Below are 12,617 nucleotides of genomic sequence, written 5' to 3'. Positions count from 1 at the left end.
TGGAGCATGACCTGCTTCAGCCCCTGAACTCTAATGCTAATTTCCTTCAAATGTTCTTAGCTAAACTCTGGATGAATTTACTTAGTTTCCAGAGTCCAGACAGACCTTGTGTTCATGTTTCAGATGGCACTTCCTTGCCCAGAGGCCACAAATACAGCAGATCTGATTTCTCAGACCAGAGTAGTGATAAGAAAAAATCTTTTGGTGTTCTCCAGATGTTTCATAGTTGAAAGGTCAGCCATGTTTTAAGTCAGATGACTGCAAAAACATGCACTGTGTCTTGCCATAACTATAAAGCAGCCACACTTCATTTTTTTTTTAAGACAAATCTGGATGATGCTTGTCTTTTCCCCTGCAATAACGATCATCTCAATTTTATCTGGGCAATTTGAAACACCAGGTCTGTTCTCCTAAATGATGTGACCTAATCTGTCAGCCAAAGACAAAACTGGCTTCTCAAGAGCATCTTTTAATATTCATGGCCTTAGGAGATTTTTTTTTTTTTTAAGATTATGATGCTTAGGGCCTTGGTGTTTATTAAAAAAAATAAGGTTCTCAAACTCCACACAAAATTTACCTTGTAGCTGGTTATATTCCTCCTCTTGTTCTGTATCTTTATTATTTGCCAAATGCTTAGTTTATGCTTATCCTAAAAAAAAAGCTGCCTGGGTTGTCACAAGGTCCCTTATTCCAATGAACAACGTTTGTCACAAAATAAGAAAAGATTTAACATCTCTATGAGGAGCTGAAAAAGAACAAATATGGTGATAAGATCCCATAATTCTGCTGTGGGGTTTGAATAATCTTTATTTGTTTAGTTTATTATATTATGTTTCTCAGGTCACTTCTCTTAGGGCATTTATTGAATTAGTTCATGCTTTTGCAAAGATCAGCACTGAAGTGTTTATTATCACTGTTAATATTCATTGTATGTCTACATTGCCAGTTGTGTGGTGTAGAGATCTCCATGCCAGACTGCTTCAGGTATTCTTTTCTCTGCTGGGCTGGTGCTAACATCTGCATGCAGCACTGCAGCTTACAGTATAGCTATACCTAAACTGAACAATTTATATTGTCAGAGATCCCTGTAGAATATATGGTTAGAATGTCATCTTTGAAAAGAAAGATGAGATTCTGGAGCAAAGCTCGGTGGTCAGAAATTAAGTCATTGCAAGTTCTGGCTGCAGAAATGAAACCTTCAGTACCAATAGCTCAGAGCTGCAAGCTAGTAATCCTACAGAGAGGTATCTGGGCCCTGGAGATGAAACCTCTGCAGAGACACTTTCAAAGCATGTGGAAGCCTGGTGCTGTGTAAGTAAATTCACAGCCTTTTCTGCTGAAGGTCTTGTCTCCTTCAGGTCAGCTAGCTCTAGTGCCCCAACCAGCACCTCCTAACACTCTTCAGCTCAAATAGGTCCCAAAGCTTAGGCAACATAAAAAAAGGACCTTTGCAAATCTGGTTTGTCTGTGCTGAACTGGATCTGCTGGCATGGTGAGCTGCTCTGCCACCAGCTCTGAGGGTGGGTAACTCCCTGCTTTTGCTGTGCCCTTCACTATAATTGTGGCTAGAGCAGAGCTTCCCTACCTAGCACTCTGAATGTGTTTCTGCAGGAGCAGTCCCTGTTTTCTACTGCTGATTTCTGCAGGGAGAGGGGAGTAAAGACCGCTGCCCCCTAGGAGAAAGACCTCTTACCTGGCTTTCTGTGAAGCTTTCCTACAGAGCACTCTGCTCATTTCTGACTCTTCCCTACGTGCCATCCCTTGAGAGGCAATGGTGATTGCACGGCAGCTTATAGGGTGTGCTAGCAGGGTGGGAGGTCAGCACAGCAAGAAAATGAATGGCTGCAGTGGAAAAGGGAAGCAGCATGCTTGGAAAAGCAGGAGAAGGCAGTCTGTTTAGTTCAAGTCTTGGGGCAGAGGATTTTCTCCTGTTTCACACAAAAGTCTCCATTGCTGTTTGTGATTTGCTTTTCTGTAGTGAATCCCACAAAAAAGGTGAGAAAAGACTAAGAAGGAATCAAGCATAGTCTGGTATGATCTGCGCAGTGGTGAAAGAGGAGACACTCTGCTGGCTTTGCTGTCACATGTATATGAACACATTTTACTCCCTGTCTCCCTCTTTTCTGAATCCTTGGTACAGCTCCTCTGCCTCTCTTCATGTCCCTCTGCAGCCCAGGCAGCTGCTGGATCCAAACCCATGCCAGAGAGCAGATGCTCTTTTTCCAGCAAGACAGTGAAGAGACTGAAAACAGTGGGAGCCCAGCTTCCACAGGATGTGGGCTGGGTAGCTTAGACTATGTTTTTGTTGCTCCCATGGAAGATTTTGGTTTTGCCTTAAATGTCTCAAACTTCCCCTTGCCACTGACTATGACTAGCCAGTCTGGGAAGCTGTGTGTTGTTGACAGGTCATTGGAGAAAGTACCTAGGGGGATGTGAGAGGCTTTCTAACACTTTCTACATGAGGCATGCAGTGTGCTTTGCAGGGAGGTTGATGTGGAGCCGTGCTGCAGCCCTGGGAGGTGGTGGTCCTAGAAACAGCATTCTGCCCTGAGTGCCACAGAACGAGTCTGACGAATGAATTTTGTACTGTGCTGTACTTAAGAAACAAGCAGTGTGCAGGTAAATCTCAAAGGGCAAGTTGCAATTACACTGAGAAGAATTTGGTCAGGAGGAAAGTAGGGCAAAAAGTTATTTAGAAGCCCTGATGACATTTTCTGTACCGTAATGCAAATACTCTAATCCCCTCATCGGATGCCTTGGAAGCACTCACATGTTCTATCTAGCCCCATTATCGGGTGCCTTGGAACAACCTTTGTTTTCTAAACGTTTGTTTTCCCTGTTAAGTTTTCTCGGTACCTCCTCCTGCTCTTGCAAACCTTGAAGCCGTAGTTGCACAGCACCTGCGCTGTGCCTAAAGGTCGCAAGCTGCATGCAGGGCTGGATTCAGTGAGCCTTTTACTGCTTTAGCAGTGCCCTGTAGTGTGGAATTGTGTCATCCTTGCCTCTCCACTGCCATGCTTGTCCTCCTGCAGGGCTTGAAAGGCCTGTGTGGTGCTGGCCCAAGCACCCAGCCCTTGTGCCAGCGTGTGTGTTGCAGCGATGGGAGCGGTGCTTGGGCAGCTCCATTGTCAGCCCGAGAGCCTTGCTGCCGTCAGCCAGCACAGCTCCAGCGGGACATCAGTGGGCTCACCTCCACGGAGCGGGTGCCTAGATCCCGTGTGCCACGGGCTGCCACGGTGTGTTCGCTGTCCGCCTGCCTTAGGGCACGGCTGTGGCGGTACACACACGGCTCCCAGCGGGGCTGCTGTGCTGCCCAATCTCCTGGGCTGAGCACGGCCCCACATCACCCGAAGCCGGCCGGGCCAGGAGGAGGAGTAGGAACGGGGGGAAGCGCGGAGCCGGCCAGGCGTTAGGAGCCGGTTGGGGCGGTGCGGTGTGAGGCCGGGCCGGAGCGGTGCGGGCCGGGCCAGGCGTTAGGACCCGGCGGGACTGGGCGGTGCGGGGCGGTGCGGGGCGGGCCCGGCGTTAGGACCCGGCGGTGTGGAGCGGTGCGGAGCGGGCCAGGCTTTAGGACCCGGCGGCTGGGCGGTGTGGAGCGGTGCGGGGCGGGCCAGGCTTTAGGACCAGGCGGCTGGGCGGTGCGGGGCCGGGCCGGGCCGGAGCGGTGCGGGGCGGGGGAGCCGCCTCCTCCTCCTCTCCTCTTCTTCCTCCCGCAGCCGCCCCTGCCCGTCCAGGCAGCGCTCCCAGGCTCCCCCGGGGCGCTCGGCATGAGGAGGATCAGGGCTAATGCCATCGCCATCCTGACCGTCGCCTGGATCTTGGGCACTTTCTACTACTTATGGCAGGACAGCAAGCCGCGCTCGGCGGCCGCCGGCAGGTCGGCCGGCGGTAGCGGCGGCCGGGGCGGGCAGAGGGCGGCCGGCAGGCTGGAGCTGCGCCGGGAGGAGAGGACCATCCCCCTGATCGTGAGTGAGGGAGGGCGGCCGCGCATCCCGGACTGGCGGCGGGAGGATGCTCGGGGCGGGAGCGCGGCGGGCTGCGCTTCGCCTTCGGGCTGCTTTCTGTTTATTTCAGCATTCGTGCTTGTCACCATGGCAGCCGCTACAATCGGGGAGCGGGGTGGGCACTCTCGGGGGAGCGGAGTAATGCCGTGGGTAAAGTGTGTGCGAGTTGTCTCCGCCGCTCTCAGCTCCTCCGGCTGAGAGTCGGCTGCCCTTGGCCGGGGAAAAAGGCGGGTGAAACAGCTGGAAGGGTTTCGGTTCGCGTTCAGAAGGTGCACACGCACAGATATGTAGGCACACAAGCATGGATGTGATCGCAGTGCTTTCCCGGCAGGAGCAGCTGAGCCTTGACCTCTCACAAGCCCTTCCTCCGGCCAGCCGGGCTGCGAGCATCGGCTGGGGGGATGCGAGTGATGTACAGCTGGTACCAGCCTCTGCCCCGGCCCCTCCGCTTGGCTGCCAGACGGGGACCTGGGCGCCTCCTGGGACTTCTGCCTCTTTTAAGCCAGAGGCAGCGTCTGAGTCGGGCTCAGGCTATGGTTTGGGCAGGGAGATGGCAGGAGCCCCCATGGCTCTGTTCCTAACCCGAGGAGTGTAGCAGTGCCCTGATGTGCTACTTCAGTTTTGTTGAAAGTCCCACAGTCTGCCCTCCTTTGGTATTTGTTCGCTCAGTAGGGGGATAAAATTGAGCTCCTGACTTGAGGATGATGAGGACCCTTCTGCTCTGTCCATGGGGGTGATTTGTCGTCCCTTCAGCCTGTATAATAGCATCAATAAAGCTCTCCCAATTCTAGGCAACTGTTTCATAAAAAATAAATCAGCCCTGGAGCAAGAAGTGGCCCAGCAATACTGTTCCCAGGAATGATCCGGCTGAAGCTGTTCTGGAGCTGCACTGTGTGTCACTCTTTGGCTGGGAATCCATTTGTCAGCTGGTTACGCACACATGGAAGCGAACAAAAGCAGCAGCCTGGTCAGAGTTGGAGCAGGGGCAGGCACCAGGCCAGGGCTGCCTGCTTCCCTCCTTGCCTCCACTGGGGTTTTTTGGCCTGTGTCTTGCTTTTTTTTTTACCTGTGAAGCAGGGATGGGAAATGTGTGTGCATAGGTGTTTGGGAAGCCTGTGAATGTTTGCAAAATGCTGTCAGAGCAGTCCCAGCCCTCAGGCAGCAGGGTGGAAACTCTTTAGCTGAGCCCCTTGGCCATTGCTTGCAGCTGCTGAAACTCAAAAGTTAAGGCTGAGGCTGTTGGGCAGAGCACTTCTGTTATTTGCTGCTCACTAGGGCTAGGGGCTGCCGGCAGTTCAGGCTGCTTTGCTTTGGACCCTTTGGAGCAGGATTTTGGAAATGAGTAGGATGAGGAACTCTGTGGGAGTGCTGTTATTGCTGTAGCCCTTTGGGTGCACTGGGAAATGCTCTTAGTCTGGCCAGAGCTGAGTTGAACAGAGGATTTGGAGCACTGGCTTTTTTGATTCCACCTTAGTGGCAGAGGAAGTTGCCCCTGAGCCTCTGATTTCTCATGTGAGCTTGAACATACTGCTCTGGCAGTTTTATTTCTCTGTTCCCCCGCTCACCCCTTCTGTTTTTTTATAGCATTTACTTTACTCCCTCTCAGAAGGCTTGTGAGGTTACATGAATCTGTATCATCGGCCAAGCACCTTAAAATCCTCGTGAGGAGGATGCTGTGGCAGTGCCACACATTGTTATATTGCTGCTGTTTGGAGGGAGCAGTCTGTGCTCATGGCTAACCACAAAGCCTCTCTTTACAAGATACAGTGCCGTGCAGCAGCCACTCCAAGTCTGGTCCTGCTCTCAAAACCGTGTAAATCATTCCAGCTCTGCTCCATGCCTGAAATCCCTTAGCAAGGAAAAATAATCATCCTTTGCATCTCAAGTCCCTCTGTAACTGGGGTCCCAGCATGTGCCAGCCCTCCCAGCAGGGCTCTCAGTAGCAGCAGCTGAGATGAAGGAGGACCCTCTCCTGATGTACCTGGCAGTGGGGCACGGTGGAAATTTCACATCCTGACCTGCCATGATGTATTTGCACAGAGAAGGGAAACAGGAAGGGTTTGTGGTGTTTGGGCTTTCCCTCATGCGTGCGGGTTTCCCAAGGGTTTGGTGGATTGCTGTGAGAGGCAAGGTGGTAAAATGCAGTCTGTCTACTCCTGTAACTATGCAGTGCTATGGCTGTGGGAGCCTAACAGGCTTAGCAGTGATGTGCACAACGAGCTGTCCCAGCCTTGGCCTCTGCCTGCGCTGCTGGGGCAGAAGCAGGGAAGCAGCTGTGTGTGGGCACGGGGCAGGAGGGTTGGTGGAGGTCTGGGGACAGCAGTGTCCCTCAGGGCATGGCATCTGGCAGGGTCAGAGCAGTGGAGAGCTGTGTGTGAGCTGGTCAGGCTGGGGCAGCAGCAGTGTGCCAGCAGCTGTGCTGTCCTCAGCGTGGGGCCAGCTTTGTTCCCCAGCACAGCCCAGCACCCTCTCCAGCCAGCACGGGAAATGTGCCAGCTCTATTGCCCTGCTGGAGAAATAACGGACCCAGAGAAGCAGCTGTCCTTTGGCAGCACAGAGCTCTCAGCCCTGAGCTCATTCCCCTCAAAGTCAGATCATTGGACTTAATGTATGGTGGCAGTCATGTATAAGGGGAGGCATGCTCATGCTCTGCGTGCTTCTCCAACCCTTGGCTTTCTGCAGAGCCACTGAGACAAGCTGCCCACTTTGATCCAGCTTCTGGTTTCCTCTGCTCTGCATGAGTGATGGTGTTGGAGTTCAGGTTTGGGCTCATCTGCGAATAAGGGTGACTCATGTGACTTATGGGCCTCTGGAAAAATATTTTTTCAGTTTTCTAAAACTGGCTGTTTTTCTGTCTGGGAAAAAGAAAAATATCTTTCTTTTGGATGAGTGAGTCCAAGAGTTCTACTCCTGCATCTATGCTATGACATTTCAAATCCAGGGCAAGTGAAGGTGTATTGCATGGGTTTAAAAACTGAAGTGCTGTCTGGGCTTGTGTTTTTCTTCTTTATTCTCACTTAATGTGAAGAATAAAAATCACTTCAGGTAAATGCTGTAGTCGATTGCAAGTCTCAGCTTGAAACTGTTTTTTATTTGTTGACCTCATATTTATTAGCACAATTTTAAACTTAAAATCTGGATGGCTGATTCCTGGAGTCAGCAGGGAAATCTTTGAATATTTAAGCTGAGGCATGGAGCTGTTAGAGATCAGTGTCCCAGAAACAGCTTGTGCATTAATAGTGATCCTACAGATATCTGCTTTATATATAGAAATCTTGACATGTGGCCTTTCTGCAATAGGCTCTTCACAAACAGGCTCTACAGATGCTTGTAATTAAAATTCAGGTATTGGGAAATGCAGGGCTCACTTGGTGACACAACAAGCTCCTGCATGCTTCTCCTTCCACTTACCACACAAGGTAGAAACACAAGTGAGTACCACACTCTTAAAATTGCATTTTTTCTCTGGAGCTATCCTATCAATTAGAAGGAGCCCTAAGACCTCTGACAGTTGGTTTGTGTGTTTTTGGAAGATGAGCTTCTTCCCTGGACTCTGTTCTGTCTCCCATCTCCAGGGAATTTCCAAAGGCCAGAAGCTGTGCTATGTGTCTTTGGAAGGGCTTTGGCATCACTCCTGCTGTATGTACAGGTGGTTAATTGTTCACCATGTGGTGCATATCTGCTTTGGTGAGGCACTGATGAGCAGAGCCCAGGGCTCTGTTCTCCCCTGCCTGAAGACTGCAGCATGGGGAGCTCGCCCAGCGCTCGTGTCCAGTGCAGGGAGCGAGGCCATTGCTGCAGTGTGGGCAAAGCTTGTCAGTGACTGGGAGGGTTGGTAGGCTGCTTTGAAAGAGAAATTTTTCTGTTGGCCGACTGTGAGCTGAAAGTGGGAGTATTTGCTCCTATTCCCTAGTCAAAAGCAGGATGTGAGGCTGCCCACAGGGTTCTCCAGCTTGCTGATTTCTCTGGGGTGGCAGGGGAGCAGCAACACGCCTGGAAGGTGGAGACAAAAGTATCATTATTTAAATGCTCTGAATTGTGTTAGGCTAATGCCCTGTTGCTCTTTGGAGCAGGAATGATGCCTCTTATCTTTGTCAATTGCTCTTTGGAGCCGGTATGTTGTCTCTTGTCTTTGTCCTGCCAAGTCTGTGACCTGTGTAGCTGCTCTGAGCCCAGAGGAGCCAGTTTGGCAGAGGAGAGGCCCTGCATTGTAATGCTGGCTCAGGCTGCTGGGCTCAGCCCTCCTGGCTGCTCCCTGCCTCTGTGCTCAGCCATGTAAAATGAGCATGGGGGAGATGAGATCAAGGCATCCTTCTTCCTTGTAGCAAAGGCTTTCTAAATGCTCTGCAAACATCACAGAACTGTGTGTCACCTGCCTGTGATGAGACAGTGAGCAGGAGACTCCACTGGGATGCTTTGCTCAGAGCAGGTGGTGTGTGTAGGCAAAGAACAAGTTGGCGAGGAAAGATGTCAATTGTTTAATTCCCACATCTTGTTTAGCCAGAAAATAGGCAGTGGCTGGGCTTTACCTGCTTCTCTGAATTGCCAGATGGGCACTTTTAGCCATGCTTGATGGATGCTCTTCAGACCCTGGAACACCTAGTTAACAGCATGCTCTGCTGCTTTATTTTTGTGTTGCCTTTGGCTCCTGGGTATGTGAATCCCACAGAGCAGGTGCTGACATCACTGTGCATTCATGAATGATTTTATAGTCATCCCTTCACCACATTTCCTCTGCGTGCAGCTTCCAGAGGATGCAGTTTTCCACATAACTGGGATAAGCTGCAACTTTAATGGTTTGCTAAATGACACAATTTTTCAGGGACCTGTGTCCCATGAGACTCCTGCAAGCGTGTCTGCCTGGAGGCAGGTCTTGTAGCCTTAGGCATGTAACTCTGGAAACTGAGGTGGATCCTAAATAAATAAAAAATCCCAACAAACACACCCATAGGGGGATCAGCACTATATCCTTGCATTGGCATATCAGGCTTAATTTCATGACCTGCTGTGTTATGGAGAGAAAAGGCCTAATTGTAGGAGAATAGCTTGTAAGGATAGTGCAGAAGGCAATTTTCTTTAATGAATTACAGCTGTACTGATTGCTGAGAAGTGGAGACAGCCTTGCCTGCCCAATGAGGATGGGGGTTATAAAAGAGTGGGACAGCTGGGCTAGAGTAGGTTGAGACCCAGAGGTTGCTGGCTGTGCTGTGAGGAGGAAGGGATGTGCAGTTGTGCAAGGGACAGACAAGGTATGAAGATGTTGTGTGAGGGATAGACAGGGTTAGGTGGCCAGGTAAGGGACAGATTTGAGTTTTTCAGTCATACTGAAGGAAGAAGGAAACCTGCAGAGAGGAGAGAAGGAAGTGCTGTGTGGAGCTGCTTGAGACAAGTTCATTGAGAGAAGGCATGAGAAGTTTTTAATAAAAGACTGGTGTTGGTGCCAGTTGTGTCCATCTTGATATAATTACTACACCTAATTTTTAATGAGGTGCCACAGTTCATTTCAGCAGCTTCATTACCATTTTACTTATAGCATATTGGTCCCTCTTGAGTCTCCTGTCTCTTGGGAAAAGGACTAGACATGGCTCTAGGTTTCTTTCTGCTCTTATGCTGAGTGTCTGTGTTTGAGTTTGCACGTGTGTGGACAGAACACAGGAGGCTCTGTGGTCTCCCCAGGGCTGTGGTGCTGCCTGTGAGCCAGACCACCATGGCTGCAGCAGCAGGAGCTCGAGGCCAGGAAGGTACAGTGAATAACTCAGTGAAGTTGCCACATTCAACAGCTCACAAAATGCTCTTGTTTTCTTAAAACATCTTCCTTTTAAGTTAAAGGAGAAGTGGAGGATTCTACCAGCCTGCAAAACAGCTCCTCTCCCTGTGGCTCTGCAGATATCTGAGGTGTTAGAAATGAGATGGAAAAGAAGCTGCTGGCTGCAGTGCCAGTGGTTTTGCAGGTGAAGGTGCCTCTGCCAGTTGCTGGGTTTGTCTGTGATGTTCAGCCTGGCCCATTCCACTGCCAAAATCCTGCAACTGCCTGGCTCTTCCCAACACTTATATTGGCTGTGCTCTTCCCAGTTTATATCTGGGTGGGGGACCCAGCCCTTAATGCTTGGGACTTTGTGACAGCTGTTCCTCCTTTTTTTTTTTTTTTTTTTTTTCTTCCTTCCCCTTCTTTAATCTCTATGGCATCTTGGCATCTCTCTTATGGCACACAGGGCCTGTACCAACTCTGTGGGAAAGCATGACTTGGTAACTTTTATCTAAGGATACTACTGCAGCAGGAAGATTCAGTAACAGCTTGATGGTCTAATATTTTATTTACAGTGTTTGTTTTAAAAATGTGGGAATGGCTGCTGTTTGCCTAAATGGCAGAAAATGATTTTGTATTTAATTTGTCCCAGTGGCCCTTCTGATGCATTAAAAATAAAATAAAAGAAATTTTTCACAATAGTAACATTAATAAAATCTGGTTGGCAGCACTGGCCTTAATTGTTAATCAAAATGATGCTGTAGCTGCAGTGAGGTCACCAGGGCTTGGGGAATGTGGTGGTCTGGGCAGCCTGGGACAGTATATAGAAGTGAGTGGAGGCCCAGTGCAGTGCTCATGAACATGATTTATTTTACTAGAGCCTTTCCATTAGATCAGTGGGTGAAGCTGTTGTGAGTTTTAGCAAGCTGAAGCACTGTTTAGTATGCTGTTAGATTTTTACATATACAAAACTGTCTTAAGATTTAAAAACTAAAAATCTAGCAGTGTTCCTGGAAACAGAAAGCTTTGATAGCTATCTCAGGTTGATGTTTGCCATAATGAAACTTAGCCTAGACACTTCATCCCAACACAGGCAGGTTGAGAGTCACTTAAAAGGCAAGGGGAGAAGGTGTTTTGTTTCAGTGGCACTGAACTGAGACCACTCATTTTGGAGCACTGAAAACTGAGTTGTTCCTGTTAGAAAAACACACAGAGCACAAAGGCAATGAAACAGAGGTAAATGTGCTGGGGATGAAGCACGTGGGGCAGTGGGGGACCCTGGCTCGCCTGTGCATTGTCTTATTTCTGCAGGGGAAGTCCTCCCCAAAGTGGGATCTCCTGTTCTTCCTTGGCTCCCCATAGATTGACAGCTGGTTGTTCCTATTCCATGTCGTCCCAGTGTGCTGGAGTGCTTTCTCTTTCCTGTTTTGGCTGTGTGTGCTGCTCCAGCCCTATCTGCCACTCCTGCAGTGGGCTTGTGGGCTCTCTGGGGTTGTCCTGCCAGCTGTCACTGCTGGCTCTGTCCAGTGCTAAGAGCAGAGGCCATGATCCACATCCCACACTGCTGCATTAACCTAAAGGCTGAACCACAGTGAGACCTGTGGAGTGGGAGTTGAGCTGCCTTATTGACTGAGCTGAACTCATCCTCCTTACAGGCTCTTCATATGCCTCAGTTTCCCCAAAGCCTAAAATGAAAATTTTATCTGCTTCACAGGGCTTTTGGGCAACTTGGCTTGCAAATTTTGTAAAGGGCTGGAGATGAGAGAGATAACCTTAGCAAAATATTTGGTTGAGAATGGGATTAGCAGAAATGTAGCAGGTCAGGGCTGATCTGCTGCAAGAAAGTGTTGGAGGCACAGCATGTGCCTTTAACAGTGCTCCATGCACTGAACAATGGGATTTGTTAGAAAAGGCTGTGTGTTACCTGCTGCTGTATTTTGCTGTGTCTTTACAAGCACATTTTCTTGCAACTAATAAAAGTGATAAAGGACTGGAGGTGGACTGTTTGCTTCAGATTTCCATGTCCCAGTTATACTTGGGGCTGTGGAGACAGTAAGATATATGGCAATACAATTAAAACAAAATCAAAAACAAAGTAAAAAAGAAATATATATAGTGGTCCCTTGGGCTCTATCTCTGCAGAGAAATTACCTGTGTTGTGATGTGCTTGAGCATGTGGGTGATTTCTCAGTGTTGGTAGGGACTGGGTTTTTGATAGGCAGCTGCATGCTCCCCTTGGCTCAGTGCCACTGCAGGTCTCACAGCACTGTCAGTGTCCCTGAGCATCCCCAGGATGTGAATGAATTTGTCCCTGGGCTGGGAGGCTGTTCTGGCTGGTGAGATGATGCTTGCTTGGCCATCCTGCCATGGTGAAGCTGGAGGGTTGGCTTTGCAGTTGAGGCTTCAAGGCTGCCATGGTTGGGCTGGGGCAGTGCTCTAACTTCTGACTGTTGCAGCACAGTCACTGATGACATTTGGCAAAAGCTGCAGAAAATTATCTGCTTTAACCTCTCGTTTTTAATTCTCCCACTTAACAAAATTTTCATCTTGTAAGCTGTAATATGATCTTTTTGAGGAGGCTTTGTTTAACAGTAGCAGAGAGAGAAAGCACCTGTGCTGAAATCTGTATCAGACATTTTGTGGGCCTGTGTGGGGAAAAAAAAGGCTATTTTTCTTGACTTTATTGTTTTGGATAACTGCCCTGAAACAGCTAGGACTTGGCTGGAAAAGTGCTTCTAACCAATGAAAGTGTCTTCAGAGGTTCTCTGAAAAAATCTTTCTGCAGGACAAAATTGTAAAAATGATGCTTTCCATCTGCTTGCATGCTGAGTGCCCTGAACACAGTATTTGGTGCCAGAGTGTGTCAT

The 12,617-nt window shown here is 49.3% G+C and overlaps 1 protein-coding gene across 2 annotated transcripts in view; it reads left to right on the top strand.

Annotated features, from left to right (window-relative positions):
- The first annotated feature begins 3,685 nt into the window (after window positions 1-3,685).
- GALNT16 (polypeptide N-acetylgalactosaminyltransferase 16) overlaps window positions 3,686-12,617 on the top strand; it is a 69,848-nt gene continuing 60,916 nt past the window's right edge. The window contains exon 1 of one of the 2 annotated variants that reach the window (XM_056493551.1): window positions 3,686-3,965. In XM_056493551.1, coding sequence (XP_056349526.1) covers window positions 3,768-3,965 — 198 coding nt within the window. In that variant the 5' untranslated portion in view covers window positions 3,686-3,767. The remainder of the gene's footprint in view (window positions 3,966-12,617) is intronic. The other variant, XM_056493552.1, reaches the window with a different exon arrangement.

This window comes from Oenanthe melanoleuca, chromosome 5 (assembly GCF_029582105.1).
Source record: "Oenanthe melanoleuca isolate GR-GAL-2019-014 chromosome 5, OMel1.0, whole genome shotgun sequence".
Taxonomy (NCBI): domain Eukaryota; kingdom Metazoa; phylum Chordata; class Aves; order Passeriformes; family Muscicapidae; genus Oenanthe; species Oenanthe melanoleuca.
This window is presented reverse-complemented; position numbering and strand designations above follow the sequence as displayed.